Consider the following 25,015-nt stretch of genomic DNA (forward strand, 5'->3'; position numbering starts at 1 on the left):
GCGAGGTGGGAAACTCTGGAAAGTTTTTTGTTTATTCACGTCAGAGAACACTGTACAAATATTACAGGCAATTTTTTTCTTTCCTTGCAAAAAAAGTATAAAAATAATCTTTATATATGAATCAAAAGTTCATTTGCGACTGTAAATTTTTCTCTAGGTATCCTTTTCCAAAGGTCGTCTAACTGGTGGTGGCAAACATGAACACTCGGGAGGAGGGCGAGGGCCAGGCAGTACACGGAGAGCTCGAGCTACACCAAAGCCACGGAGCCTAGCTAACGCGCGCGCAGGACCGAGGGATGTCGGTCAGCTTCCATGCCGAGGAGGGAAGGTTCGGGGACTGGCTGCATGCGGGCTGGAAGTTCACCCCCCTGCAGGGTCCCACGCCACGGCTGTCTCGCCAGCAGCAGCTGCCCGCTGCCACACTAGAGACCATCCCGTTGTTCCTCCTGAATTCTTCAGGCTTTTCCCAAAGAGGACACTGGTGCTTCAGGGCTGCAGAGAGGGATGGCTCTTCTGGAGGAGTCCCACACAGAACAGGATGGCCCGAGGAGCCACCTCAGGGATGCACATCCCAAGCATATACTCTTCTCACTTCTGCGGGCTCCAACAATTGAAGACTTTACATCCCATATTCCTGGTGCTCCAGCTGGCTGTGTGGTTCACAGGCGGTGAGCAGCTAAGCGGAGAAGTTAAACATCAACTGGTTACACGGCTGGCTGCAAGCTACCCGTCTGCAATGGCCAGCCACACTCCTGGCCTGGCGCTCTCTTCGGTAGTTTGCAGAGCGGGAAAGGCAAGACAGCTGCTACCACCACATCAGCAGGATGATGTGCAAAACTGAAGACACTCAAATACAGGATCTGACCGAAAACCAAAGTCGGGGCTTGCAAAATACAACACAGATCCATCAGGGCATTTTACTCCAACTAAACTGCACAAGGTCCGAGACTGGTACCACCTGATCATCGTAACGAACCCAACAGCGGACCTTCCATTACAATGGAAGAAGGTATGAAGAAAGCAATGAAGAAAATCTTGCAGAAAAATGATGCCGAGAAAGCATCACACTAGGTAGCGACCTGCCACAGGATCAGGAATTGGGAGTGTGGGTATGGATACTAGAGGAGCAAATTCAAATATACAGAAAGCCTGATCCTGAGCAGATGCCGAGAGAAAAAAAGGAGGGGGGGGGGGAGGGGGAAGCACTATTTTGACAACACCTACATAACTTGTCACAGCACAGTACTACTGAATTGTTACTGCTTGGTCACCTTTTAGACAGTTGAAGGCTCAAGTGCAATGGTTGGAGAAGACAGCTATTTGCAAATATGAGCAGGCTCTGATGTACCTGGAGTACCTTACAGGCACCAGCTGGAGCAGTCTTACCCTTTCAAACATCTCTTCACTCAGGCAAAAACAAATAAAAAAATAAAATAAAAAACCCCAACATACTGGCACCTCTTCTTTAGCCCTGTAGAAACAGCACAGCTGCTGCACAAAGAGCCAGAGCCCCTGGGCTCATGCATCAGCAGACTGGTGAACACACAACCAGCATTCCTGCTGATGCACAAGCAGGGAAAGACTCAGCTCCTGGGTCCTACTAGGAATGCTCAACTCCTGAGTCCCACTAGGAGGCACAGCTGGCTAAAAAAAGTGCTTTTTCTTGCAAAACATACTAGCTTGGTCTTGAGTCACTGGAAGAAATGGACACTTTGGTACCTTTCCACCCTCCTCCCCCGTCGTTGTCATTCAGAAATATAACCACCCCAACCTGAACTGCTCACATTGAGAAATCTAGCTAACTACCTCTGGGCTTGTGAACTGACCACGATATTAGGGCTCCTTGTAGCAGCTGGTACCTAGGAGGTGCAAAGTGCCTCTAGGAGTGCAGGAAAAACCAAGGCATGCAGATTTGAGGAAGCTCGGAGAGGCACATGGGCAAACTCTACAGGTGAACTGGGAACACTCAAAACACAGACCCTTTGAAGTGAGGCCCAGGATCCAGTGGAGAGAGAGATATGGCGGAGCGAGTTGCACATGCACCTTGCACGTGCAACAGAGGAAGAGGAAGCAGCTACGGGGAGGCTCCCGGCCTGCAAGTCCACATCTCTTGGTTCTGAGTCCATAGGAGAGCATCTCTGAATCGCTCACTCATCGAGCTCTAGCACAAAAGGAATCCAAAAATAGACACTTTCCAAAGAGTTACAAAACGGTCTGTGTTTGCGAGGCTCACAGCCGCACTGAGAAGTCAGAGGTTGAGGACAGGCACGTCAAAGAGGTCACAGACGCCTTCACTCTCATCCAGGTTATAGATGTAGTCGTGATCTCCAGGTGGAGGGGAGAGGCGGAGCAAGGGAGCAAACACTGGGGAAAGAGAAGCCCACGGTTGGTTACTACACTCAGCACTCCCGCACTAAGCCAAGAGCTGCCAACGGGCGCTGAGCTGCGGAGCCACGAGGAGGCCACCTCACAGTAACAGTCTTTGAGCTTGCTTCAAGTCAGCCTTGCGATATGGAAGAGACAGGCTCTTCTGGTCCTCACACCTCTCTCAGGGACTGGCAGGACAGTGAGAACAGAGTCTGTGTCCAGAGCCCAGAAGAGATGAGGGTGAGTCTGCAGTCGCAAGACTGTCAGCTGGGTAAAGTCACACAATGTGGCCTTCCTTCCCTGGAGAGGCCACACCATGAGGGGGAGACTCAAAGACTCACCTTCAGATGACATCAGCTCTTCCAGCAGCTCAGAGTTCATACATTCTGGGAAAGAGACAAGCATGGTTAAGCAACACACTCTGCTTTCCTGGTCTGCTCCTGTGTAGTTCCCCACCCTTCCCAGGTGGTCCTCGCCCTTGTTATCCCTCCTCTGGCTAAGGCACAGTGTGTGCAGCAGGCAGTGGCGAAAGGAGGCTTGGCCCTCCTGCCACAGGCAAAGGGAAATCTGTGTCAGACAATTAAAGCTACATCAAAAAAATTCTGCAGGAGGTTTCTGCTTGCTTTAGCTCAACCACACGCCAGTCTCCTTCATATGACAGGCTGTGCCTTACCCCTGCACTGGCATGCTAGCTGGTGCCCCAAACTCCTCCAGAGGAAACTCCTCAACATGCATCTGAAATTGAGCTGGTAAAGCCTGACATATTCACAGTCCTCAACTACCCACCAACTTTGCTAACAGTGGGGGAAAAAAATAAAAAACAAATGAGCTGTTCCAGAAGCAGTAGAACTAACGAGCCTCCAGCTTCCTGTCCTTTGCCCCCTTAATTTGCTCCCCTTGCCCCACGGCTGCGCTGTGGCCAATCCAGCCATAGGCCCTGGCAGATTCACTGGCTGCCTGCTGCCAAACGGAATGAGCATCTGAGCTCTGCACATCCTTCCTTAATGAGCCATTAAGTCTGCTCTCCCCTCTACTGCCCACACAAAACCGTAAAAAAATTATCTCTGAAATGTCATTCCTTCCTCCAGTGTTGTTACTCTTGGCTAGTAGGTTCACGAGGCACTTGAACGGTAGACAAGCAGCCAAACGAAGCATGTGCAAGTCAATCTCTTTTCTTGAAGAAACTAAGCATTTGACAACAACTTTCTGAATACCTCTCTCACTTTACCAAGTTAAGATAGTGAATATCTAACTCAACCTAACTGGGCTGATGAGATACTACCCACACTTGAAACAAGCTTTCCCAAAGAAACTCAGATGAGCCCATTTTCAAGACACTTATCCACAGCAGGCTATTTCCCAGAGGACAGGAACCTGCCTGTCTAATTCAGTGCCATGAGATGAGAGAATTCCAACACTGAGCAACTAGACAGGACTAATACCAGTTTCAATAAATAGCAATTAAATGCAGAACCTGCATTCTTAGATCAGGGCTGGTAATATAGCAGGGTGTGTATATGTGTGTGTTGAAATCCAGGTTTCTTCCAGGATACGAGTTTAAAACAAGCAGTTATTAAGTACCCATTTAAAAGAGAGAGAAAACCACGCAGAAAAAGTAATTCCAATACAAAACACTAAGGAAGAACTGCAGGCTCTTGCAGCTTAAACTGCATAGCCTGAAAGCAGCCACCAGTGCCACGGCAACATTACTGGGATCACACAGGGATGAAAGAGGCTGCATGGAGCATGCTGCAAGTCCCATTTCTCTGAGCTCTGTAGTGTTCCTTTTTTCCAGTCCTGAGTTTTGCCTATGTAGCTGTCGACTCTGTTTTGTCCTTCACTCCTGGATCACCATCTTCCCCCTCCAAATTGGGAAGAATACTCCATAAAACAACATACATTACCATAGACGGCAAACACGTCCTTTTTAACAGTGTCCACATAGTCACACAGTACCGTTAGTTAGAGTTAAGCTAGATCTGCACGGGCTGGGGCCTTGCAGCAGTTTATGTCTCACATTGCGAAGTCACATTTATTCTGCAGATGTACTCAGTCATTACCAAGACCACCATCTCCAGCAGTGGGCACTGGGCAAGGAGGAAAGGTGCACTCCAGGCCAACTGTGGAGGCCAGGGCTCCTAGCACACAGATCGGAGGCTCGCGCATGCGCATTTGGGACTGTGGGGTTTTTACACAAAGGCAGCACTTTCACAAAGCACCTGCTAGAACACAGAACTAGGGACTGTTGTTGTACATATCCTGTCACCACAGAAGTGCTTGTGTGTACTCAGCTCTGCCTAGCTGTGGGGCTAGAAAGTATTCTGACAGCACTGAAGGGAAATAAATGTGCAGATAAGAAGAGTTTCCCAGTTTAGGCTTATGTTAGATCAAATTCCTTCACCTCTCCTGCCCTTAGCCCAGAGTCCGTCCCACCATTAGGCAGTGACACCCAGATATTCCTTGGGCAGAGGCAGAACTCCTAACACAAGTTAACAGCATCCCCTCCCCTACTGCTCCAAAATTACTAGCACCACCAAAACCACAGAGGGATATTTTGAAGAGAGAAGACTCTCCCTAGATTATTTGCTTGGATTAGCCTCAGGCAGGCTACAGCTGAAACAAGACTAACAGGGATTTTTCTTTCACATGGTGCAGACAAGTTGGAGAAGGAGCATGGGAAGCCAGAGCACAGATTAGCGTTGGCATGGGGACAGGAAAGCCCTCATCCGCACACTGTAGGGCAAACTCTAACAGAGGTTGCTGGCAACATGAAGACAGAAAAATACATACAGAAACCAGTAATTTTAAGAGTGCCTAACTACAAGTAGAGAGCCAGCGGCCACTAACAACCACAAGCACCATACAAAACCACAACCCCAAAATAACCCAAAAAGGAGTGAATAAAACGAGCTGCCCCACTTCTGTGGGTAGATGGGCACAGAACAAAGCCATGGTCAGGGAGTGAACATACCTCTCGTTGGATCAAACATCTCTGACAGCTCTTTGGGAAGTTCCAGTACTGCAAATACAACAAACCAAATGGTTTGCATTGTTACACGAAGAGTCTGAAATGCTTTACAGCACAATCACCTACTGTCCTACTGTACTCCCTATGCACCCAAATCATCCTACGCCATCCAGAAATTCTGCTCCCACACCCCATGTCACATACTTCTGCTGAAATGATAAGCAATAAAATACTTAAGCTCGACTACTTTAAAATAAATCTGTAGGAGCCCTGGGACATGAACATGTTATTACAGTCAGCAGCTCTAGAATAATTCCCTGTATGTAAGCCTCATACGGTGTCAGCTTCCATATAGCACCTTGATTTATCTTGTATAGGATGAGGGCATGCCTTTAGAGAGTCAGCACAGGCCCACTGGGAAATGGTAAGCTATACACACATCACAGGCCTAATTCCACAATCAAGACTACTCCAAGATGAAGACAGACAGTTCACACTTCTCTCAGACATGCTAGCAGCAGAAGTATGACAAAAGCACTGTGTGAGCTACATTTGAGGAAGATTTCCTCTTCTAACCATAACCCTCTAACCTAGAGTGTTTCTGCAGTGAAGGTACGCTTCAAAACATTAAAGCAGTGTGTCTTACCTAGAGGACACTCTTCTCTCCTTGGGCCAGCCTGCCATTTCCTGGCATAAAGCTCAAATGTCCCTTTTTTAAAGCCCATTTCACCTCACCAAGCACATCAAGGAGCTCCCCAAATATACACTGCGAGATCATTAAGACCACAAGATGACTAAAAACAGATGAAGTATTCCTAAGTAAAGGAGGAAAACAGAGACAAGAGCTCTCCTAACAAAGGAAAACTCCCCATGAGTTACAAAGGTGCTCTCAGTGATGGCTGGAGATTCTATAGCTTCATGCAGTCTCAAAATTGGACCTTGCACTACAGAAGGAACTGAAAGGGAATAATCCTACATGTAACAGCAAAGACACGTGTCATGCGAGTGTCCCTCACAGATTTTCTAGTATTGACATCACAGAAAGTGGCAGGACCCTAGACATGACAGTCACCTTCTCACCAGGTTCCCCAGCACCCTCACAGGGAAATGCCTATTCATCCCTTGCAGAGTCTGGCTGACAGCAAAGGCAGAACGGAGTTCAGCTCCTTCCTCCAGGCCTAGCAGCCTCTCCCTCGCTCCAAGCAGCATGCTTTTGGAGCAATGCATGAAATGAGGGTGCATACTTACTTCCTGTGGGGTCGGGCTTGATCGGCTCAAAGGAGGTAGAGGGGCTGGGTAGGACGGAGCTGCTGTCCAGCGAGGCAGAGGACTGCAGTGGCTGTGTATCTAACCCGGCTGGCTGGCTGGCCGATGCGGACGCATTGCCGAGGGGGTCAAAGTTGCCACTGCTCTTGGACTCTGCTGCTGCGACACCGCATTCTGGAAAGAGCCACAGACACACACAAGAATGTCATCTCCCACCAGCCCCAAAGCAAGCAGCTGCAGCACAGACCAAACCCTCACTGGCAATGCTGGCCAAGCACAAACAGCTGCATAGGAAGGCAGCTTCTTGCTTTCACCCAGCAAAAACTCCCAGGTCCAGCTGCAGTTCTGCTGGAGAGCAGTGTTGGTGGTGCCAGGCTGCACATAAGCCAAGAGCACACTCTCACAGCAATTAACACAAGCCGGGTAGTAAGTTACACCAGGAGAAGCGTGGCCAGCACACTGAGGGAAGTTACTATCTGCCTGCTTGGAGCTGAGGCTGCACTTGGGGTACAGTGTCCAGCTTGGCCATCCTCCAGTTCAAGAAAGATGTGGAGAAGATCCAGCTGAGGGCTACCAAGATGGCCAGGGGGCTAGGGCACATGGCCTACAAGGAGGGGTGGAGGGAGCTGGGCTTGTTCAGTAAGGCAAGAGAAGTCTAAGGGAAATCTAACAGCAGCTTGCAGCTACCTGAAAGGCAGTTACAAAAATTAAGAACTTCTTGGTGGTGCCAAAGGATGTAACATGCAGAACAGGCACGAGATGCAGCTCAAAGGATCCAGACATCAGGAAAAAGAAATTCACTGAGAGGGTGCTGCAGCCCTGGAAGAGCTCACCAAGGAAGCTGGGGATCTCCACCGCTGGAGGCTTTCAAAATTTAGCTGAACAAAGCCACAAGCAACCTAATCTAGAATTTTTGACAGTTTTTTCAAACTGAAAGTTGAACTCGAGACTTGATAAGACCCTTTTACAAACTTGTGCTAATCAATGAATCTGTGTGATTAGTCTCTCCCTCACCACTGCTCCTACAGGCTGCCACTACCCCCTCAAGCCAAGTGTCTCATTTCTGTTAACACAGCCAGTCCCACTAATCAAGACAAAAGAAAAGGCTTGCCGCAGCAAAGGCAGGGGTGCCTCCCTTGCCAGGAGCTGACAATGCTGCACGACCAGCAGGGCCAGCCCCAGCCAGGCCAGGGAACATACTCTCCTTTGTCAGCCACCATCCTTTTTCTGCCTCCCATAGCCTCCCTCTCACCTGTGCTTGTGGCTTTCTGCGCGGGAGGGCTATGGTCCTGAGTGCTGGTAGGTGTTGGTGTAGAGGGCTGGGTACTGCTGGGAACGGATGCCTCCTGGAAGTGTGTGAGCGGTGGTATCTGCGGTTTTGAGGGTGCAACTGCCTGGCACTGAATGAGGTCTTCAGGGGGAGGGACAGGTAGTACGACGGGAGGAGAGCTCCAAGCATCTTTGTTTACTAAGAGAACATCAATGGGACCACTTGTGCTCTTCAGATGGATCTGATACTTCTTCTGTCCATTTAGGCCCTGAGAAAAGTCAAAAGCAAAACACAACCATACATTAAATGCCCTTTTCAAACAGAACAGGAATTTCCCAGAGGCAAGACATGCTGTCCAGACAGTTCAGCATGGTTCCACACACAATTCCACTGACTCCCAGGACTATCCTCTCCCCTGGTGCTCCTCCAATTACTTCCAAACAACAGAGCTTCCTGGCAATTATTTAGTATCTGGAGCCTTCCTTGGGTTGGCAGCTCCTCCGACTCCCATCAAACCCCTGACTGCCAATTCCCAGCTTGGTCAATCCAGCCACAACTGCCACTCTGACACACACACACACACACACACACTCCTGCACTCTGCCCATTTATCACTCACCTCAGGGATGGGAACCTCCAAACGGGTGCCTGATGGGGCTCGAATAGCAAGGAGGGTGTCTCCTGTGAAAACAGACTGGTCAGCATTCAGCAGGCACAAACTGTTCTGACAACAATTAAGCACTGACAAAGGGCCCCTCCTCAAAGCCCCATATCTCCTGCCCTCTCTTCCATGGAGGACTGCCATTTACACCCACATGAGCTGCTAAGCGTATCATACAGCTCCCAATGTGCCAGCTGCCCAGGGCACAAAGAACCTGTGAAGTTTCTCCCAAAGCAACCCTAAAGTTTTTTAGCAGCATCCTTAACAGGACTAACTTTTCTTTCTCTCAGAAGGGCTGGCTTAAATTCACTCTTAAGAGCATCTGAATCCTAAGGGAAGGATCCTTCATCCTGTTGTCACAAGCTTTTAGATGTGAATTATAAACAAAAGAGCGCACAACTCAAAGAGCTGCACTGCCAGCGAAGAGACGGTGTCGAACTAGGCTCAGGAGTGAGGCTGCCAACAGCATGGCAACCTCATGCTGGAGTACCAATACCCAAAACCAACACTGCCCAGTCTCTACTGGTGAGAGAGCTGCCTGGTGTTAGCTGTATTGGACCCTGCACAGAGCCCAGCACATGCAGGGCTGGGAGCCAGGCTGACAGCATCCTTCCTTTTCAAGTTCTGCAGCTCCTTAAGACCTGTGCCCCTAATAACACAACAGTCACAGGCGAGCAGCTTCCAGTCCGTATCCGGGTTTAGAGAAACGTGAACAGAGAAATACCAGCGCTGTGAACATTAAGACATATTCAGACGGAGCAGCTAGCAGCTTTCACTTTGAATGTTTAAGCTTTAGTGTGGTTAGTACTCACACTTCACCGGTATTTTGCATTAAGCTTCACTTGATAATTAACACAGAAGATCCCCAGAGCAATGAGAGGGAGTGGACAGCAGAAGAGCACATCCTTTAATTTCAGGCAAGCAATCAAAGGTCAGATCAGCAAAAGGTACAGGGATTAAAAATACCACAGGATTTGTCAATAAGATGAGATTCCTTTAACAAATCTGCATTTAAGAAAAATATTGTTAAGAGACAAAAAAAGCACAATAAAGCTTAAAGACACAAGCTCGAGCTTTAAGACCTGTTAGTTTCAAATACAGGTGCTGCATTTCTATCTCCCTTGATAGCTATATCCCAAATACTTCTACAAAACAGCATACAGTGTGTTTCCACTTCCTTTTTCATTCTGCAAGTGGAAAATGCATCACAGCAACAGATGGGAAAATTATGTTTCCCAGTCACTAAAAACTAACATATTCTTACTTTTTTTCTTTTTTTTAATTAATCCAAATAATGAATCCATATTTGACAAGAGTCCAAGCATGGAAATCTTCAAGCCCTAACTCACTTTGAGAAAGCAAGTTCAATAGCAGTCAATCAGAAAATCCAGGAGCTGAAATTCAGCCTGCACCACAGTTCAAGAACACAAGAGGTCCAAAAAAGAACCTCTGCAAGGCTCAGATGCTCAGGAGAGGAAAAAAAAAAGTGATGTAAGGCATATTCATACAGGCAAACTGAACAGACAATGGAAAAACATGGATCAAGCCTCTGTTCTAGAAGGAATTCAGATCTGCCCCAAGTAAGATCTAATCTCTGCGCATTTTGGTGAGGTCTGACTTCAAACGCAAACTGGTTTACAAAAACCAGGTGCAATAAAATGCAAAACACTCAATCAACCAAGCAATAAGCTGTCTGCTGGTCTCCAGTAAACTCTTCCAGACTACTACAAGTTGTCTGGCCCCAGGCACTGTCAAACTGAAAACACAACCCCTGCCCCCAAAAAGGGCTAGCTTAAATAAGAAGAAACAGTAAAGCGAAGGGGGTGATGATGCATAAGTTACCAGCAGGAACTTGAGCAGTATAAAGTCTGGTGAACAAGGACAGCACACAAAGGCAAAAATGAAAAATAGAAGAGCTGATGAAGTGTAGGGTGAGAAGGGTGCTTGGAAAAGACAAGGAGAGAGTCAGACAAGGGTGAGATTATGCATGGCTGGGGGAGGTTAGGGTAAATAGCTTCAATCTCTGCTGCAAGCAAGCAGATGCAGGTTGCCCAGGGTCAGGAGAGGTCAGGTGTCCACCGAAGCAGAAAGAAGCTGCGACTCCACACCACTACAGCTGAGAACAGTTTATGTACTGCAGGCTGCCGTATTGCACGCTGGCCACCAGGGATTTTTTTGGGGGGGGTTCTACAGCTACCATCAAAATTGGCAATAGAGAAGAAACAGAGACTCCTGTGGGTTTTCTTCACTTTTGCCCCACAGAGACAGGACATATGGCTTTTCATAGAGGCACCTCACAGCTTTAGGAAGGCAGTACACAAGGGAGTGAGGTCACAGCAAGCAGTGTATTCCCTTCTGTCCTGCTCTTCACTACCTCCCTCTTGCATTCTTGTTGGTAGAGGGCATGATGCAACTGAGGGACCACTTTTTATACTATTTCCTTGCTTACACCCAGATTCCTACCATGCAGTAAAATTTGCTTCCTATTATTAGAACATTGTCCACCCAAGCCCTTAACATCAAGGGCTTCTAACATAACACACATACACCCACATAGTGACACCCAGCAAAAAGACTTCCTTAGGAACAGCAGAAATGTTCCTTTAAACACAAGTAAAAGAAACCGCCTGCCCCCTCTGAGGGTGACAAGGAAGATACAACTCAGTGGTACACAAACCCAGGATGGTGTCAGAGCTCGCACTACATTTAACTTAATGCTGTTGGGCAGCCTGTGGTCTGCTGCTTCCTCTTTCCTGAAGAAAGGAGAGCAGCTGGGACAGACTGATAGGACTGCAATGTTACATCTTTACGATGCAGCACCATTTCCTCACCTGTGAAGCACTTGCAGATATCTTCATGTGTCACGTACGCTAATGTTTCCAAGGTTAAGGAGAAAGGCTGCAGCTTCCTGCGCAGACAGAGAACTCAAAGGGCACCTGGCATTTCCTTCCTGAGCACAAGAAATGCCATTCCCAGAAGGCTCTCCATGCCACACTCTGAAGTGGTCTGCAGGCAAGGTCTGCAAGCTACATACTCATCAGAGCTGACACCCTAAGACAGGCAAGCCACAAGAGCAGCTCTGCACTCAAGAAAGTGGCACCTGTGACTCGGAGAGAAGCACTTTTCTCATCATGGTAAACGTTACAGTGTTTTTTACTTCAAAAAGCCAGACAAGAAACCACACACCACAAAGAAAGCTGGTTCCCAGGCTGGACAGAGTTACCCTAATTTCAAAGCCAGGCGCTGCCTCTGGAGCCTTTCAGTGCAGATCCTCCAGCAGCAACAGGTCACCACCACCCCTCTGCCCTCAGCAGGGCAGCACCAACCCAGCCCCCAGGTCCCTGCCTTCCAGCCCAGCAAGCGAACACGGAGACAGAGTAATCAGTTCACACAAAGGATATCGACTGTTCTGCACATCTTCTGTAACATTTTTGATGCTCTGCTGAACCCACATCTTCTGCTGCTCCAGCTCCTGTTCCCGCTGCTCCAGGTCCTCTATGTCTGCCTTCAGCTCGATAAGTTTGTGAGCTATTTCACGTGTGTTGCAGCCAGGACCCACCCCTCTGGGCAAAGTAAAAAGGAGTGACATGCATCAGCCTCTGGAGGCACTCAGACCAGCCCCAACCTCTCAGAGTGGTTGCCACCTTCCTTACTGCCAACCCTGTCATACGTCAAGGCTGGATTGCTCAGAAACCCTCATCTATACCCACTCTAGACCTCCACCTTCCTTCCAGCACAGCAAGGTCTGGTACATCTTCCTACATCCTGCAGACTGGCAGGGCTTTCCCCCATCTCCAGTGCCATGACAGGCATCTTTTCTAGCCCAAGGTGCTGCAAATACTTAGTTTGTACCAAAATAAGAGCTCTGCTGTAAGAGACACACAGTATGTACTTCAGCTTTCCTCATTACTACCATCAGCATAGCCCAGCTGGGGGAATTACAAGCGTGCACAGACCACTGAGGAACCTTGCTCCAAGCAAGGCATTTTAACCCCAGTGTCACTTAGATAACAGCCTCATGAAGCCCTGCTTGCCTGAAGAGGAGCAAGGCACCCGTACAACAGGACCCAGGACTAGAAGGGACCTGTGAACAATTTAGACCTTCTCTGTCACTCACTTCCACTGGATGCTGTTCTTGGATTTCTTCTCGATCAACCCGATGCCTTCCAGGACATTTGTGATATCGTAGATCCGTCGCTTCTGTCGCACAGCCAAGGTATCTGCAGCCTGCAAAAAGGTTAGACACTGAATTCTAACCTCTCAGTCATGTTTCAATCCTTCCTGCCTATCAGATTAATTCCTGGCCAAGCAGTCTGCTCACCACCTCATACCTCTCATGTCCCAGCGCCTCAAATTACAAAGCCACATTCTCAATGTCATTACAACCATGAGAAGCCACTGCCCCTTCATTCCGTTTCTTACCCAGCCACCTCCCCACTAAGCACAAATCAAATTCCAGCCACCTTGCTTGCGGTGGATCCCAAAATCACCATTCCTCAGCAGTGCTAGAAGACACTAGTCTGGCAGCTTAAAAATTCAGTGCTCCTTGAGGGTAAAAGAGATGGGCATGGGAAGAGGAACACAGAGAATTGTCTGCGTGACTGACAACAGTTCAGTGAAGTCAACATTCAAAAGGTCTTTTCTGAATCTGATCTGATACCACTTGATAGAGAATCAACACCTTCTCAAGAGGCAGATTCCTCTGTTTGAAAGATGCAGTGCTGGGAGGAGAGTAAGCACGGCTGTAAGGCAGGAGCTCCTGAGCAGCCCTGAGACTTCCCTGCCTTGCTCACACAACTCTCCTCCCCTCGGTTTTTGGGACACACTGGACTGTGCTGATACGCCTGTTTCTGCTACCGCATGGCAACCAAGCGCCGGCAAGAGTTAACATGTGCTGTACTGGCACAGCCAGGACCAACAATGTCAGTTCCCTCTCACCTACCAGTAACAGACCGGGACTTCAGAGACCCTACACAGCACAACTGATCAAACCACGCTAACAAATACAAATGCACTTAACAGCCATTTTAAGCAAGAAAATATTGCCCAAATCCAAAGAGACAACAATTTGGCACAGGAGAGGAAAGAAGCCTACAGCCAGGAGACTCCTCCAGACCATGCATCTTCAGAGCTTTCTGACACTCGTCTACTGCTTGTGAAGGGTCAGAGCGCGCTCGCACGCATATCCACCTAAGAGGTATTTGTATAAACCACAGCAAAGGAACTTCACCTATAGAAAAGGCCAAGGTTTAAGTACCCTACATGCCACAAAGACAGAGTTACTTCCTCTAGGTGAAGATCTTCAAAATGCAAAAGCAAGGCACGTTCACAGGCCACTTCTCCACAGCCTAAAGGCATCAGGGACAACCTTTGGCAGAGATTAATCTGACCACGCTCCCCTTCCTGCTCTATGCCAGGGCGGGGCAAACCGCAGTGGGGAGGAACAGTTTCTATAGGTCTCTGTTTCTATATGTCTCAGAGGCTCTACAGGGCTGGATCATTTTGGTGCTGGTGATCAAGTAGCACCTTGCTGCGGGGCAAGAATGCAAAAGGGAAGACGACAGCCGAGCGGGGCTCCAACTGAATCACACAACTGCCTGCAACGTCAGGCAGGGTCCACTGCCGCCTCCTTCCTGGGGAAAGCGGAGGGGCTGGGTGGGGAGAACTGCTCGGAAGGAAGCGGCGGGAGGGAATATTAGGGCGGCAGGTGCAGAGCCCTCTCTGCATGCCCTCAGCGCGGCTGGCAGCTCTGCCGTTCCCCTGGGGACCCCCCCCCCCCCTTTCCCTGCACCTGCTGCACCGGGCGCTGCCGTGTCCCGACTCCCTCCCCCACTCAAAACCTGCCTCGGCCCCCGGAGAACCTGGCCCGCAGGAGCTCGGCTCCCCCAGCAGCAGGACCCCGGCCCGAGGCGGGAGCTCCCGCAGAGCCCCCCCCCCCCGGGGGGCGGCGGGGCCCTCACCAGCTTAAGGTCGAGCACTCCGTCCTTGGCCTCCTGCAGCAGCGACACGAACTTGGTGGTCAGCAGCCCCAGGCTCTTCTCATGCCGGCTCGGCGCCCCCGCAGCCCCGCTCCCACCCCCGGGGGGCTGGGGCCCGCACTCCGCCATCTGCCCGCCGCCGGCTCCGGCCCCTCCGCGCTTCCGCTTCCGGGGCCGCGGGGCACGATGGGAACTTCCGGGGCCGGGGGCTGGGTGGGGGCGGCTCGACGGCCGCTCCCTGAGGGGACCCGCCGGGATCGGGATCGGGATAGGGGCCGGGACTCCCCCACACACACGCCCCCACGGCGGGACCCACCGCCTCCGTGAGGGGACGGCGACCCGGCGCCTCCCGGGGGGGCCTCCCGCTGCGGGCACCCCCTCAGGCCCCGTCCCACCGGGGGGGGGGGGGAGCCCCAGGGTAAAACCGGGGTGCGCGTCCATCCCCTCACCGTCACTGTGGTACCGAAGCCAAACTGACATACGAGATCTGAGCATTGCATCCCTGAGCTCTTGCACCACCTGGGCGGAACGGAGCGGTTCGCTGCTGCCCGTCACGCTTGTCTGCTTTAAAACATCCAGTGTGGGGGCAAATCCCCCGACCTGTGCCCCGGGGAAGGTGGGCTGGGGACACACACACACGTCTCCAGGTCTGTCCCCAGCTGGGAAGAAGTCAGTTCCCGCTTCCCCTTCGTGTTGGCCTGTCGCGGGCAGACCCTCGCCCAGCTGCTCCCTCTCTGGGTGGGGACGGTGCGGTGAAAGCGCCGGCCCAGGCCGGTGTCGGGTCAGGGGCACCCCGGGCACCGTGCTGTCTTCCCTGGGCCAGGCTGGCTTCTGGCAGGGAAGTGCTGGGGTGGGTCACAAAAAGAGGCTGTGTGCCCAGGGCTGGTCTGGGAGTGCCGGCGAGGGCACGCAGGGCATGATTTCTACTCCCGAGGCCTGTGACAGCCATGGTGCCTTCCCCTGTGTCCCCCCTCCCCTCCGCCCCCCGTTCCTGACGTCCTGAGCGTGGCTGTGGGAACACAATGAGGCCCTGAGGAACGCGGCTGCTCCGGCTGAGGAAACGGCTGCCGGCTTCCTCCGCGCAGCCCTGCCCTGGCCCCCGCAGCTCCAGCAGCCTGGAGACCATGGGCATGTCTGCGGAGGACGAGCGCACCGTGAGCCCCAGAGGTAACGAGGACGATGCGGCCATCCCCCTGGGGAGCTGGCAGTGCTGGGCAGGGGAGGGATGCTACTGCATGCAGCACATTCTGGGGGTTCCCCTGCCCTCTGCCTAACCACCCCCTGGACCTTTTCTCCGTGCCGCGGCCAGTGCCTTGTGCTCTCGGGTGGGGTTGGAAGCCTGACTCTGCTTATTGACGGTGATAGCGGTGCTGCTCACTGCACAGCTCGTCCTCACAGCTGCTGACTGCCTCCAAAGCCCCCTGGTCTCCGAGAGTGCCCATACGGGCAGGCTCCCCAGCAGAGCAGGAGTCCGGCTTGGCACTGGGTGACATCCCAGTGGGGCTGTGGAGAGCCACAAGCTGTGAAGTTGCTGGGGATGGAGCAGGGGGAAACGATGAAAGCAGGCACTGGGGACGGGGACTGGCATGTGATGACTGAGCTGGTTCTCAGCCCTCCGCTCTGGCCAGAAGGCCTTCGGCATGGCTTTGGACCCTGTGCGGAGGGGGATGCCGTGGCCCCCCACAGCTGCGTGGGTGCCTTTGGGAGACCAGGAGCCCCTCATTCTCACCTATGGCTGACTCTCCTCCATGCTAGAGCTGACATCTCTCTATCCCTCCTGCTGACTCACTGCCGAAGCCTCAGCTCTGCTGAGGGCTTGCCGGGTGGCATCAGACCCCCCTCAGACAACCCAGCATTCTGTTTGGGGGGAGCGATGGGGACATGTGCTCAGCCTGGGGTACAGCCCAAGCTGGCAGGCTGGGTGACGGCTCCTCAGGGCAGCCTTCTCGCTGCCACAGCCACTGTGACAGCCCCAGTCTGCAGCGGTGGCATCTCGGTGAGGGGGGGGACCCTAGCAGAAGGACCCGCTTGCTACCGTGCTGTCCGGCTTTCCCAGATCTGGGTGTGCTTGGAAGTCCGCTGGCAGCCAGCTTCCTGCCTCTGGCCTCGGGGGCCCTTCCTGCCCTGCCAGGAGAGGCTTCATTGCGCTCATTAACCCCTGGCTTCATCCCCAGATGAGGAGTGGCCAGAAGTGGAGAAGGCTGAGAAGTTGGCGAGAGGAGCCGCTCTGAAATGGGCTTCAGGGGTGTTTTACCGCCCTGAGAAACTGGAGGGGCTCGGGCAGTACCGGAGCCGAGAGACGCAGAGGAACAGCTCCATCCAGTCCCGGCTGAAGGTGGGTGTTTCCCACAGCCCACCCCATGGACGCCCGCAGCCTCACCGCCTCCCCCAGCAGGGATCCCAGCTAGTGTCCCCTCTTCTGCCTTGAATCATCTTTGTGTCCACTTCTGGCAAAATCTTGTCCTTTGGCTGGTGCTTGGTGGGAGAAATGCAATTGTTTGGGGGAAAAGATCTGGTAAACTCCACCACCATGCCCTGCCCTCCCCCTGGGTATTTTCTGAAGTATTAAAATGAGTCTCCCATGTCTCCAACCATCCTTCAAAACAAAACACCAAGGGTGTTTGGCACATCCCATGTGCAGGAGCCAGCGCTCCCCATCACTGTCCCATCCCAGCACCAAATTCTCCCCTCCTGGGAGGAGGCCAAGAGTTCCAACCTGCCCCCGCATGCAGATCCCCACAGAAGAAACTCCATCTCTACATCCATCAGTAAGGGCTGTCCCCAGTCCCTGTGCACACCTCCCTGCTCAGGGCGACCCTTTTTGCATAACCTGAGGAACAATTAACCTCAGGACCCAGTCAGTCTGAGTACACCAACCTTCTGCTGATTATTTTGGAGATAGTTTCTCCTAGCCTGAATGTGGGTGAATTGTCCAGGAGGCAACTTGTTTTAAGTGATGCGGCCTCAGAGAAAACAACTTGCTTCTGGTGACGCTGGGTAAAAGTGCTTCTTGGCACCAGGAGCTGGGATTTAAGTGGATGAACAGGGCGTGGAGATGCACCAGAGCCGCTGCAGGGCTGGAAAAGATGGAAGTCCATTTGGGAGGAGGGTTCATAGGGCCACTGAGGTGCTTCATGCCATTAATACGCCTTGGGGGGCACACAGGGACCCTGTGGCATGTTACTATTTTGCAGAAGCAAAGTAATCTTTTAAAACTGAAAGGAGACATCTGGTTACTGCTCACCCTGCTGTCCTGGTCACCCCAAAGCAATGCCCTTCTTCCACCTCATGCACAGCAGCCATTGCCCCCCATCCCATAAACAGTCACTGTGACTGAGTTTACCCAGAGAGAGGTAAAATGAGCCATTCTTGCTGCTGGAGCAGGTTTCCTGAAGCTGGGTGTGCTTGGGTCTGATGGGATGGGATCATCATGGAAGGGCTGGGAGATATGATGGCATCATGGCAGTTGTGACCTTGTGGGGCTGGGAGAGTGCATGCAAGAGAGACCTGGCAAGGCTGGGACAAATGGTGCATGAGTCTTCCAGCCTTTGAGAGCTTCTCCACTGCCTCTCCATCCTCTTCTGCTCCCCAGTCAACCATCCAATCCTACCTGGAGGGGGTAAGTGCGGGGCTGGAGCAGCTGCGGTCGGCGGCCCAGGAGGTGCAGAGCGTGTCCCAGGACCTGGGGGCTGCGCGGTGGGCCCTGCTCGACAGTGCAGACCGCTTCCGGGGCCTCCAGCAGATGCGGGCACTGATGGCAGAGCACGTGCAGCTGGCCTCGGTGGTCCAGGTGCTGCCCCAGCTCTTCTCGGGTAAGGCATTGGCCCAGTCCTTGTGGATTTTGGCTGGAAGGCACTGGGGAGAACTTCAGTCCAACCCTAGGCTCCACGCAGGCTGGCAGCAAAGCTAGAGCAGATTGCTCTAGCTTTGCCGGTTGGGTTTGGAAAGTCTCCGTGGATGGAGATGCCATTGCCTCCCCGGGGCCTGATCCAGCACAGTGTTCCCAGAGCCCCAGATCTCAGACCCTTTCCCTCACCGTCTCCCTGCTAACCTGCACCCATGACCCTGGTGCCAACCCCCTTTGCCCCCTGCACTCAATCCTGGCATCTCTCCTCCCTCCCCCACAGTCCATGAGGTTTCTTCCCATACCCTGCAGCTGCTCAGTGGGCAGCAACTCTTGGAGGCCCATGCGGAGCTCATGATGATGGAGCATCTCCGGGACGACATCCTCTCCCAGCTGCACCTCCGCGGGCTCTCCAGTGCCCAGGCAACTGTGCTGTCCTACTTCAGTGGCCTACAGGAGCTCAACGAGAGCCTGGCCAAGCAGCTGTGGGACATTGTGGGCAGCAGCCTGCAGCTGGTGCGTGAGGACCCAGTTCTCTTCGTCACCGCTGTAAGGATCATCGAGCGGGAGGAGAAAATAGATGATACTCTGCTCCTGGAGGCCACCTTCCTGCCCCCTGGCCGCCCAAAGGGCTGGAGGCAGAAGTTTTACCACGTTCTCCAGGAGACCATCACAGGAGCCCACTTTCATGCAGCCTGCATGGACACTGAGGGGCCAGGGCTGGCCAGGCACCTGGCAGCACTGCAGAAGGACATCGTGTCTGAGCTGCGTGTGGTGAAGGACCTGATGGTCCAGTGCGTCCCGGCTCACTACAACATCCTCAGTGTCTGCACTGTCACCTACCACCAGGCCCTCACCAGCCACCTCCAGGACATCCTCCGAGAGGACCTGGACAAACAGGCACTCTTCCTCCTCCTTGAGTGGGCGCTTCGTGTGTACCACAGGTCAGCACCAACCCCAGCACCAGCCAAGCAGGGGAGGTTGTGGAGAGCTGGATTGTCCACCAGCACATGGGTGGGTTGGGAGAGTGGCTCCGGGTGCCTGGGGATGACCCATCAGGAGGGCAGAGGGAGAGGTAGGAACTGGAAAACACAGGTCTTCCCAGCCCTGTCCCACCTCTGCCTTCCAGCCCAGAGATGATGGGTCACCCTGACCTTCTCCCAGAAGTGGATGTTTCTGCTCTGGGTCCCTTGATGTCCCCTGAGCTCGTGGATCAGACAGAGAGGAAATACGTGGTGAAAGTCAAGGTGAGTGAGCAGGACAGCACACGTGCAATGGGCACGGGGACCCAACCACCACCACTGTGCTGGCACCTGCTCTGACAGCAGCAGGAGGCCATCAGCCTGTGAGACAAGGCCCAGGACTCACTGCTGTGCTACGTGTTGGGCCTCAGGGGAGTCGGTTCCTGACTTCTTGGGCTGACCGTGGTGGGCGTCCATCCCACAGGCTAGCGTGCTCGAGTGGATGCAGAGGACCCTGGAGGTGGAGTTCAAGGAGTGGTTCAGGGAAGAGGAACCTGAGACAGACCATCAGGGCTTCTTCCAGTCAGCCCTGCCTGTCATTGTCATGCAGGTGGGTCCCCAGCACCATGGGGCACGGCCATGCTGAGAGCCCCCAAAAAGGGGGGCCGTGGCCTGCAGCCTCCCACTGACTCACCTCCACTTTCCTCTCCCTGTGCAGATGCTGAATGAGAATATCCGGGTAGCCTCCTTGATCACGGACTCTCTGCAGCAGAAGGTCTACAACATGGCCTTGGAGGAGCTTGAGGCATTTCTGGGCCGGTCAGTGGAGCCCCTCGCCCCCCTGCCCATCCTCACAGTCCCTGGGTCCCATGGCCAAGCACTGTAGGCTGATGGTGGAGATCTGCCATGGGGAACCCTGTGCTCATCCAGGTCCCAGAAGGCTCAGCACCCTGTCTATCTATGCGGCTACTGTCTCAGCCCTTGGGGCCATCAGCTCCCAGGGTTTGCTGCCCCAAGTGCCTCTCCAGTCACGCCGAGCCCTGCTCTCCCGAGGGGTCTGCAATGGGTCCCACTATCCCCCCCTGCCCAACAACCTGTCACTCTCCAACCTGGTGGCAGGACCTGGAAAGAGCCAAGTGAGCTGGGAGGGTTGTGGGACGTCCACGTGCCCCCACGAGCATCCCAGCTCCAGGTCCTGTGGCGAGATGTCTAGGGCTCTGCCCACCCATCATGATTGACTCACTGTGTTGCAGTCTGCGGGAAGCCCTAGTGCAATGCGGGAAGGAGCACCAGAAGGACCGTACCATACCCAAGTACTATGTCTCCTACCTACTGGCCATGCTCAACAACAACCTGGCTCTTAGGTAACGTGCACCAGCACCTTGTAGCTCTTGTAGCAACCCCACCACCCACAAGGATGACACATCCTCCCTATCCTCCTGCGGGACCAGTGTCCCCACCATGCTTCCCAGGCTACCTGTCCCCTCCCTTCTTCTCTCTCTCCTAGCTCCTCTGTCTCCTTCCTGCACCCTGATACTGCCCGCAGAGAAGTCCCCATGTCCCTCCGGGCTGCTCTAGATAGGATGCAGAAGAAAGCCTGCCAGCTGCTGCTGGAGGAGCTGCTCCTGGACCTGCAGGTACGTTTGTCCACAGCCCCTGAGGCTGGCAGGGCTGCAACAAACCTGGCCCCAGCAAGAACGACCCTACTGCTACACCCCCAGGCAGGGGTTTATTCCTGCTCAGGATCCCCGCCACATACCCCGTGGCCTGCTATCATCCTGCAGACATCTCTGCCAGCCTGGCTCCCAGACCTTGATAAACTGCCCTCAGCTCAGCCAATGTCTGCCACCAGCCAGCACCACCCTGTATCGCCGGGGCAGATGGCTTGTGGCCCCCAAACCACTAACTGACAGAGACCAGGAGCCACAGCCCCCACAGGCTGCCTCACACTCCTTTTTATGGCTGTTTCATGGCAGAAAACCAACAGGAGAGAGGCAATGTCCGTGCGGAGGATACAAGCCCATGTGCAGCTGCCCAAGTCATTTCCTGCCAGCATAGTCAAATTTAGCTTTCCTGGAGTCTGGACCAAAAATCTGGAAGAATTAATGGCATTGCTATTTACGGCTTGAATGCCATGAAAACAAAGGAGCAGCTAAAGGGTGAAATGCTCGCAGGCAGCATGGAGATTGCTGTGGCCCCAGCAGAGACATAGAGGGAATGTCTGCCTGCAGGCAGGAAGACAGGCAAGGACAGCAGGGCAGGAGTAGGAGATCAAAGCCCTCGGCAAAAAAACGTGTTATGTCTGCACAAGGGAAGTGGGAAGGAGTGGAAATTAAAAATAAAATCACAGCAGGACAGGCCAAAAGCAAGTGTGTGAGGAGCAGCTTGCTGCCCAGACCTCAGGTGCTGCCCACGATGGGGCATCATGACCCAGATAAAGCCCAAAAACGCGGATCTCTGGGTGTCAGGGTGGGGCAGCCCGAGTGTATTTCCATAATTTCCTAATTTAGGCCACTCTTCTATTTTTATGTTGACTTTTGGCTGGCAGCGGGGGCTTGGGGGTTTTGCAAGGCAAATTGGACATGCTTGCCAGGCAGCAGGCGAGCAGCAGCTGTGGGATGTTGTGCCGCCCTGCAGCTGGCAGCTGCTGCAAGAGCAGTGCGATGCAGGGTGCCGTATGCTGCTCCTCTGCTCCTTTCAGCCCCTCTGCCTGCAGCTGCCTTCCCGCAAGTGGCTGTCAGGGTCCCAGCTCGTCAGCAGCATGTGCGAAGTGATTGACAAATATGCAAAGGACTTCTCCCGCGTCAGGAAACCCGTCTTCATGGTACGGTTGCTGCAGGGCGTCCTTCAAATGGCTGCTTGTCTGTAGGGCAAGGAGGTTGGGCAGTTGGGTGCCATGCTGCGGTGCAGGATGTAGGGGTTGCAGTCGCTGCTGGGTTTGCCAGAGAACCCATATCCTCCAGAACAGCCCAGAGGGCACCACCACAGAGATGTTCAGGGTTTCCCCCAAATTCAGCTCCCTTCTCTGTCCCTCCAGCCAGGGAGCTTCCCAGCAGGTTGTCCCCACAGCTTGGTGTTGCATCCAGCCCCTTTCCCCTCTGCCTTTCTCTGGGCAATTGGGGTCCGACACCCAGGTGATGCCCAGCGCTAACAGCTCTCCCCTGCCCAGCTTCTGCTGACAGAGAGCGAGCTCCTGGTGACGAGCCAGTACCTGCGGGCACTCATGCAGAAGAAGATGGTGTGCAAGAGCGAGGAGGAGCGGGGCCAGCTCTGTGACCGTCTGCTGCAGGATGCCACGCAGCTCCGGGAGCTCTTCTGTGGTCTGGTGAGAGATGCCCGGGTGTGGATGGGCCACGGGAGGGGAACATCACACAGCGAGGTCAGTGCAAGGAGCTTATAGCTCACCTCGGTCACCCTCCTGCTCCCCTCCAGCCCACAGCAGATGGGGTGGGTACATCAGCCCATGAACAAGATGGGGCTGTTACAATTGCGCGGTTGTGAGGCCAAGATGGGAGGAACTGGCTGGATTAGGGACTCGGGGGATCGCCTGCCCTGCCCAGCGGAGGTCAGTGAGGCAGCACAGCCTCATCTTGCCTTGGGGTAAGCCGGCCCCATCAGTAGGACACGCTGAGTGGGGACATACCAGCTGCAAGCGGCCAGGTCCCCACATGGGCACTGAGGACCAGGCTGCAGCTCACTAGCCACCGCAGTGGCCTCCTCCTGGTCTCTCATGTGGCCACTCTCCCTGCCAGGGTCTGGACCAGAGCCAGCAGAGCCTGGAGGCCGTGTTTGCCCTGCGGGAGCTGATCTGTCTCAAAGACCCAGCACTACTCAGCCTGGAGGTGCTGGGCTTCATCACCAAGTACCCCGACGTCAGGTAAGAAGCCCAGCTCGGCTCTCCCATGAGATGGGGTAGGCATGAGTCTGCCCAGGGAAGCCAGGCTTGGGCCGGACTCCATGAGGTTATGCTGCAGAGCAGGCAGAAACCTGGGCTTTTTCCCCCTCCTACCTGAGGTTTCCTTTCCCATGCCCCAGATTTGAGGGGTTCTTGAAAATTCCCAAGGGCAAAGATGTAAAGGAAAAAGCAGTCCTGCTGTGGCATTCACCCATCTGTATTTGGTGGCCAAACCAACCGTGAGAAATCACAAAACACCAAATTGGAAATGTCAGAATCGGCCAAAACCCATGAAATGTCAAAATCAAATTCACAAGGATTGTGGGGTCCTTTTCGAGCAAATTTTAAAGTTTAGCTGGTGCAAAGTACCAGCTCTCCCCTGGCCTCAGCTCAGCTTCTCCGGATCATGGGAGGTTTGTGGGACACGAGCACTGTGGATGGTGCCATGGGCCAGCAGCGCCCGGACTCACCTCTTGCTCTCTGCCCAGCGATGAGCACATCTCCACCTTGCTGGATCTCCGGGGTGACGTCTCCAAGGAGGTGCGGCACATGGTGCTGGAAATGATGGCGCAGCACCCCCAGGTCCTGCCCGAGCGCTACCGGCCCATCTTCAGCACCATCCTGGTCCCCGCGCCAGAGCTGCCCTTCTGCCTTCGCAAGGGCAAGTGTGCCTGACACTGCGCCCCACAGCCTGCTCCCCACTGCCCCCACGGACATACGGACCAGGCAGGACATCTCTGAGGCTGCGCGTGGGGAGAATGAAGATGACGCATGGCATCCCCTATGCACAGCACCTTGCCCTGTGTTGGGGACAGTCTGGATACGTGCCATCCTCCTCTGGTCTTGCCTCGCTGAGCCAACTGTCCCCTGCAAGCATCAGTCCTGGGAGACCTGGGTCAGGAGAAAATCAACCCATAGCTATTTTGCTGGCCTGCTGAGGCAGTAATTGAGGGCTGCTCAGGTCTGGCCTATTGCCTGCAGGAGAAAGAGGAGCCACAGAGCAAAGGACAGGAGTCTGCAGCTGGGCTGACTCCACGTCTCCGCGGGACTGCCAAGATAATTGGGTTTCCCCGAGTCTCCAGACAGCCCTCTGAGCCAGCATGTCCTGGTCATGGAGTCTGTTACCAACCCAGTTCCAAGGCAGACTGGAGCCTCGCTAGACCCACGCTTGCAGGAGGGTTTTAGCCATGGGAGGTCTTCCTCTGTTTTGACTCAGCCCAGAGGTCTGGTGCTGCTCCACCAGCCTGGGCCCCGCATGGATGGTTGAGAGCAGCTCAGCCAGCTCATCATGACTCATGACCGCAGAGGAGAAGGGCACAAGGGGGTCTTACCACCCTGGGTACTGCCGTCAACCCTATCCCTGCCGGTGTGAAGGGACAGCTCCGAGTTCTTGCTGACCTGCCCAACTCCTAGCCCCGGCTCTTTTGCCAGCATCCAAGACAGGATTAGAGTCCAAGACTCTCCAGCATCTTGGAGAGCATGGTTGCATCTGGTGTATCAAGCATCCTCCTGTCCCAAGGTTCCTCCATGATGGGCAGCACCACCCTGGGCACTAGCTTTTCCTCCATCCATCCTTTCCTGCTGTCCAGCCCTTGGTTGTCTCCTCCCCAGGTGCCATGCAAAGATCAGGAGCAAAGCCTGTCACTCTGCCTGCATCCTTGTGCCCAGCCCCTGCAGCACCCTGGGAGACCTCCACGCTCTGCCACGCTTCCTGCCTTGTGGCCGGCCGGATCCTGCTGTCCTTGCCTGGCACTACTGCCAGAAATAAAGGCCTGAGCTCTGCAATCACTCACCAGCGTCCAGG

The 25,015-nt window shown here is 53.7% G+C and overlaps 2 protein-coding genes across 4 annotated transcripts; one reads left to right on the forward strand and one right to left on the reverse strand.

Moving 5' to 3' along the window:
• Positions 1–14: 14 nt before the first annotated feature.
• On the reverse strand, positions 15–14,688 carry E2F4 (E2F transcription factor 4). 2 transcript variants are annotated; one of them, XM_030026743.1, is made up of 10 exons: positions 14,493–14,688; positions 12,650–12,759; positions 11,934–12,095; positions 11,364–11,407; positions 8,491–8,552; positions 7,854–8,139; positions 6,584–6,775; positions 5,339–5,386; positions 2,709–2,753; positions 15–2,364 (listed from the first exon to the last, which is right to left on the reverse strand). In XM_030026743.1, the coding sequence occupies exons 1-10, from the start codon at positions 14,637–14,639 to the stop codon at positions 2,249–2,251; spliced, it is 1,212 nt and encodes a 403-aa protein (XP_029882603.1). In that variant the 5' UTR covers positions 14,640–14,688; the 3' UTR covers positions 15–2,248. The 2 variants fall into 2 exon arrangements, with proteins under 2 accessions (XP_029882603.1, XP_029882604.1); XM_030026744.1 differs by lacking the exon at positions 5,339–5,386.
• A 42-nt stretch (positions 14,689–14,730) lies between these two features.
• On the forward strand, positions 14,731–24,999 carry EXOC3L1 (exocyst complex component 3 like 1). Of its 2 annotated transcripts, none has more exons than XM_030026734.2 (13): positions 14,731–15,677; positions 16,685–16,845; positions 18,103–18,322; positions 18,638–19,298; positions 19,484–19,601; positions 19,801–19,926; positions 20,035–20,135; positions 20,570–20,680; positions 20,824–20,953; positions 22,018–22,140; positions 22,486–22,641; positions 23,069–23,193; positions 24,823–24,999. In XM_030026734.2, exons 1-13 carry the CDS (start codon positions 15,635–15,637, stop codon positions 24,977–24,979), a joined length of 2,232 nt encoding a protein of 743 aa, XP_029882594.1. In that variant the 5' UTR covers positions 14,731–15,634; the 3' UTR covers positions 24,980–24,999. The 2 variants fall into 2 exon arrangements, with proteins under 2 accessions (XP_029882594.1, XP_029882593.1); XM_030026733.2 differs by having other exon boundaries at positions 14,733–15,677; positions 23,700–24,999.
• The last annotated feature ends 16 nt before the right edge of the window (positions 25,000–25,015 follow it).

Source organism: Aquila chrysaetos, chromosome 9 (assembly GCF_900496995.4).
Source record: "Aquila chrysaetos chrysaetos chromosome 9, bAquChr1.4, whole genome shotgun sequence".
Taxonomy (NCBI): domain Eukaryota; kingdom Metazoa; phylum Chordata; class Aves; order Accipitriformes; family Accipitridae; genus Aquila; species Aquila chrysaetos.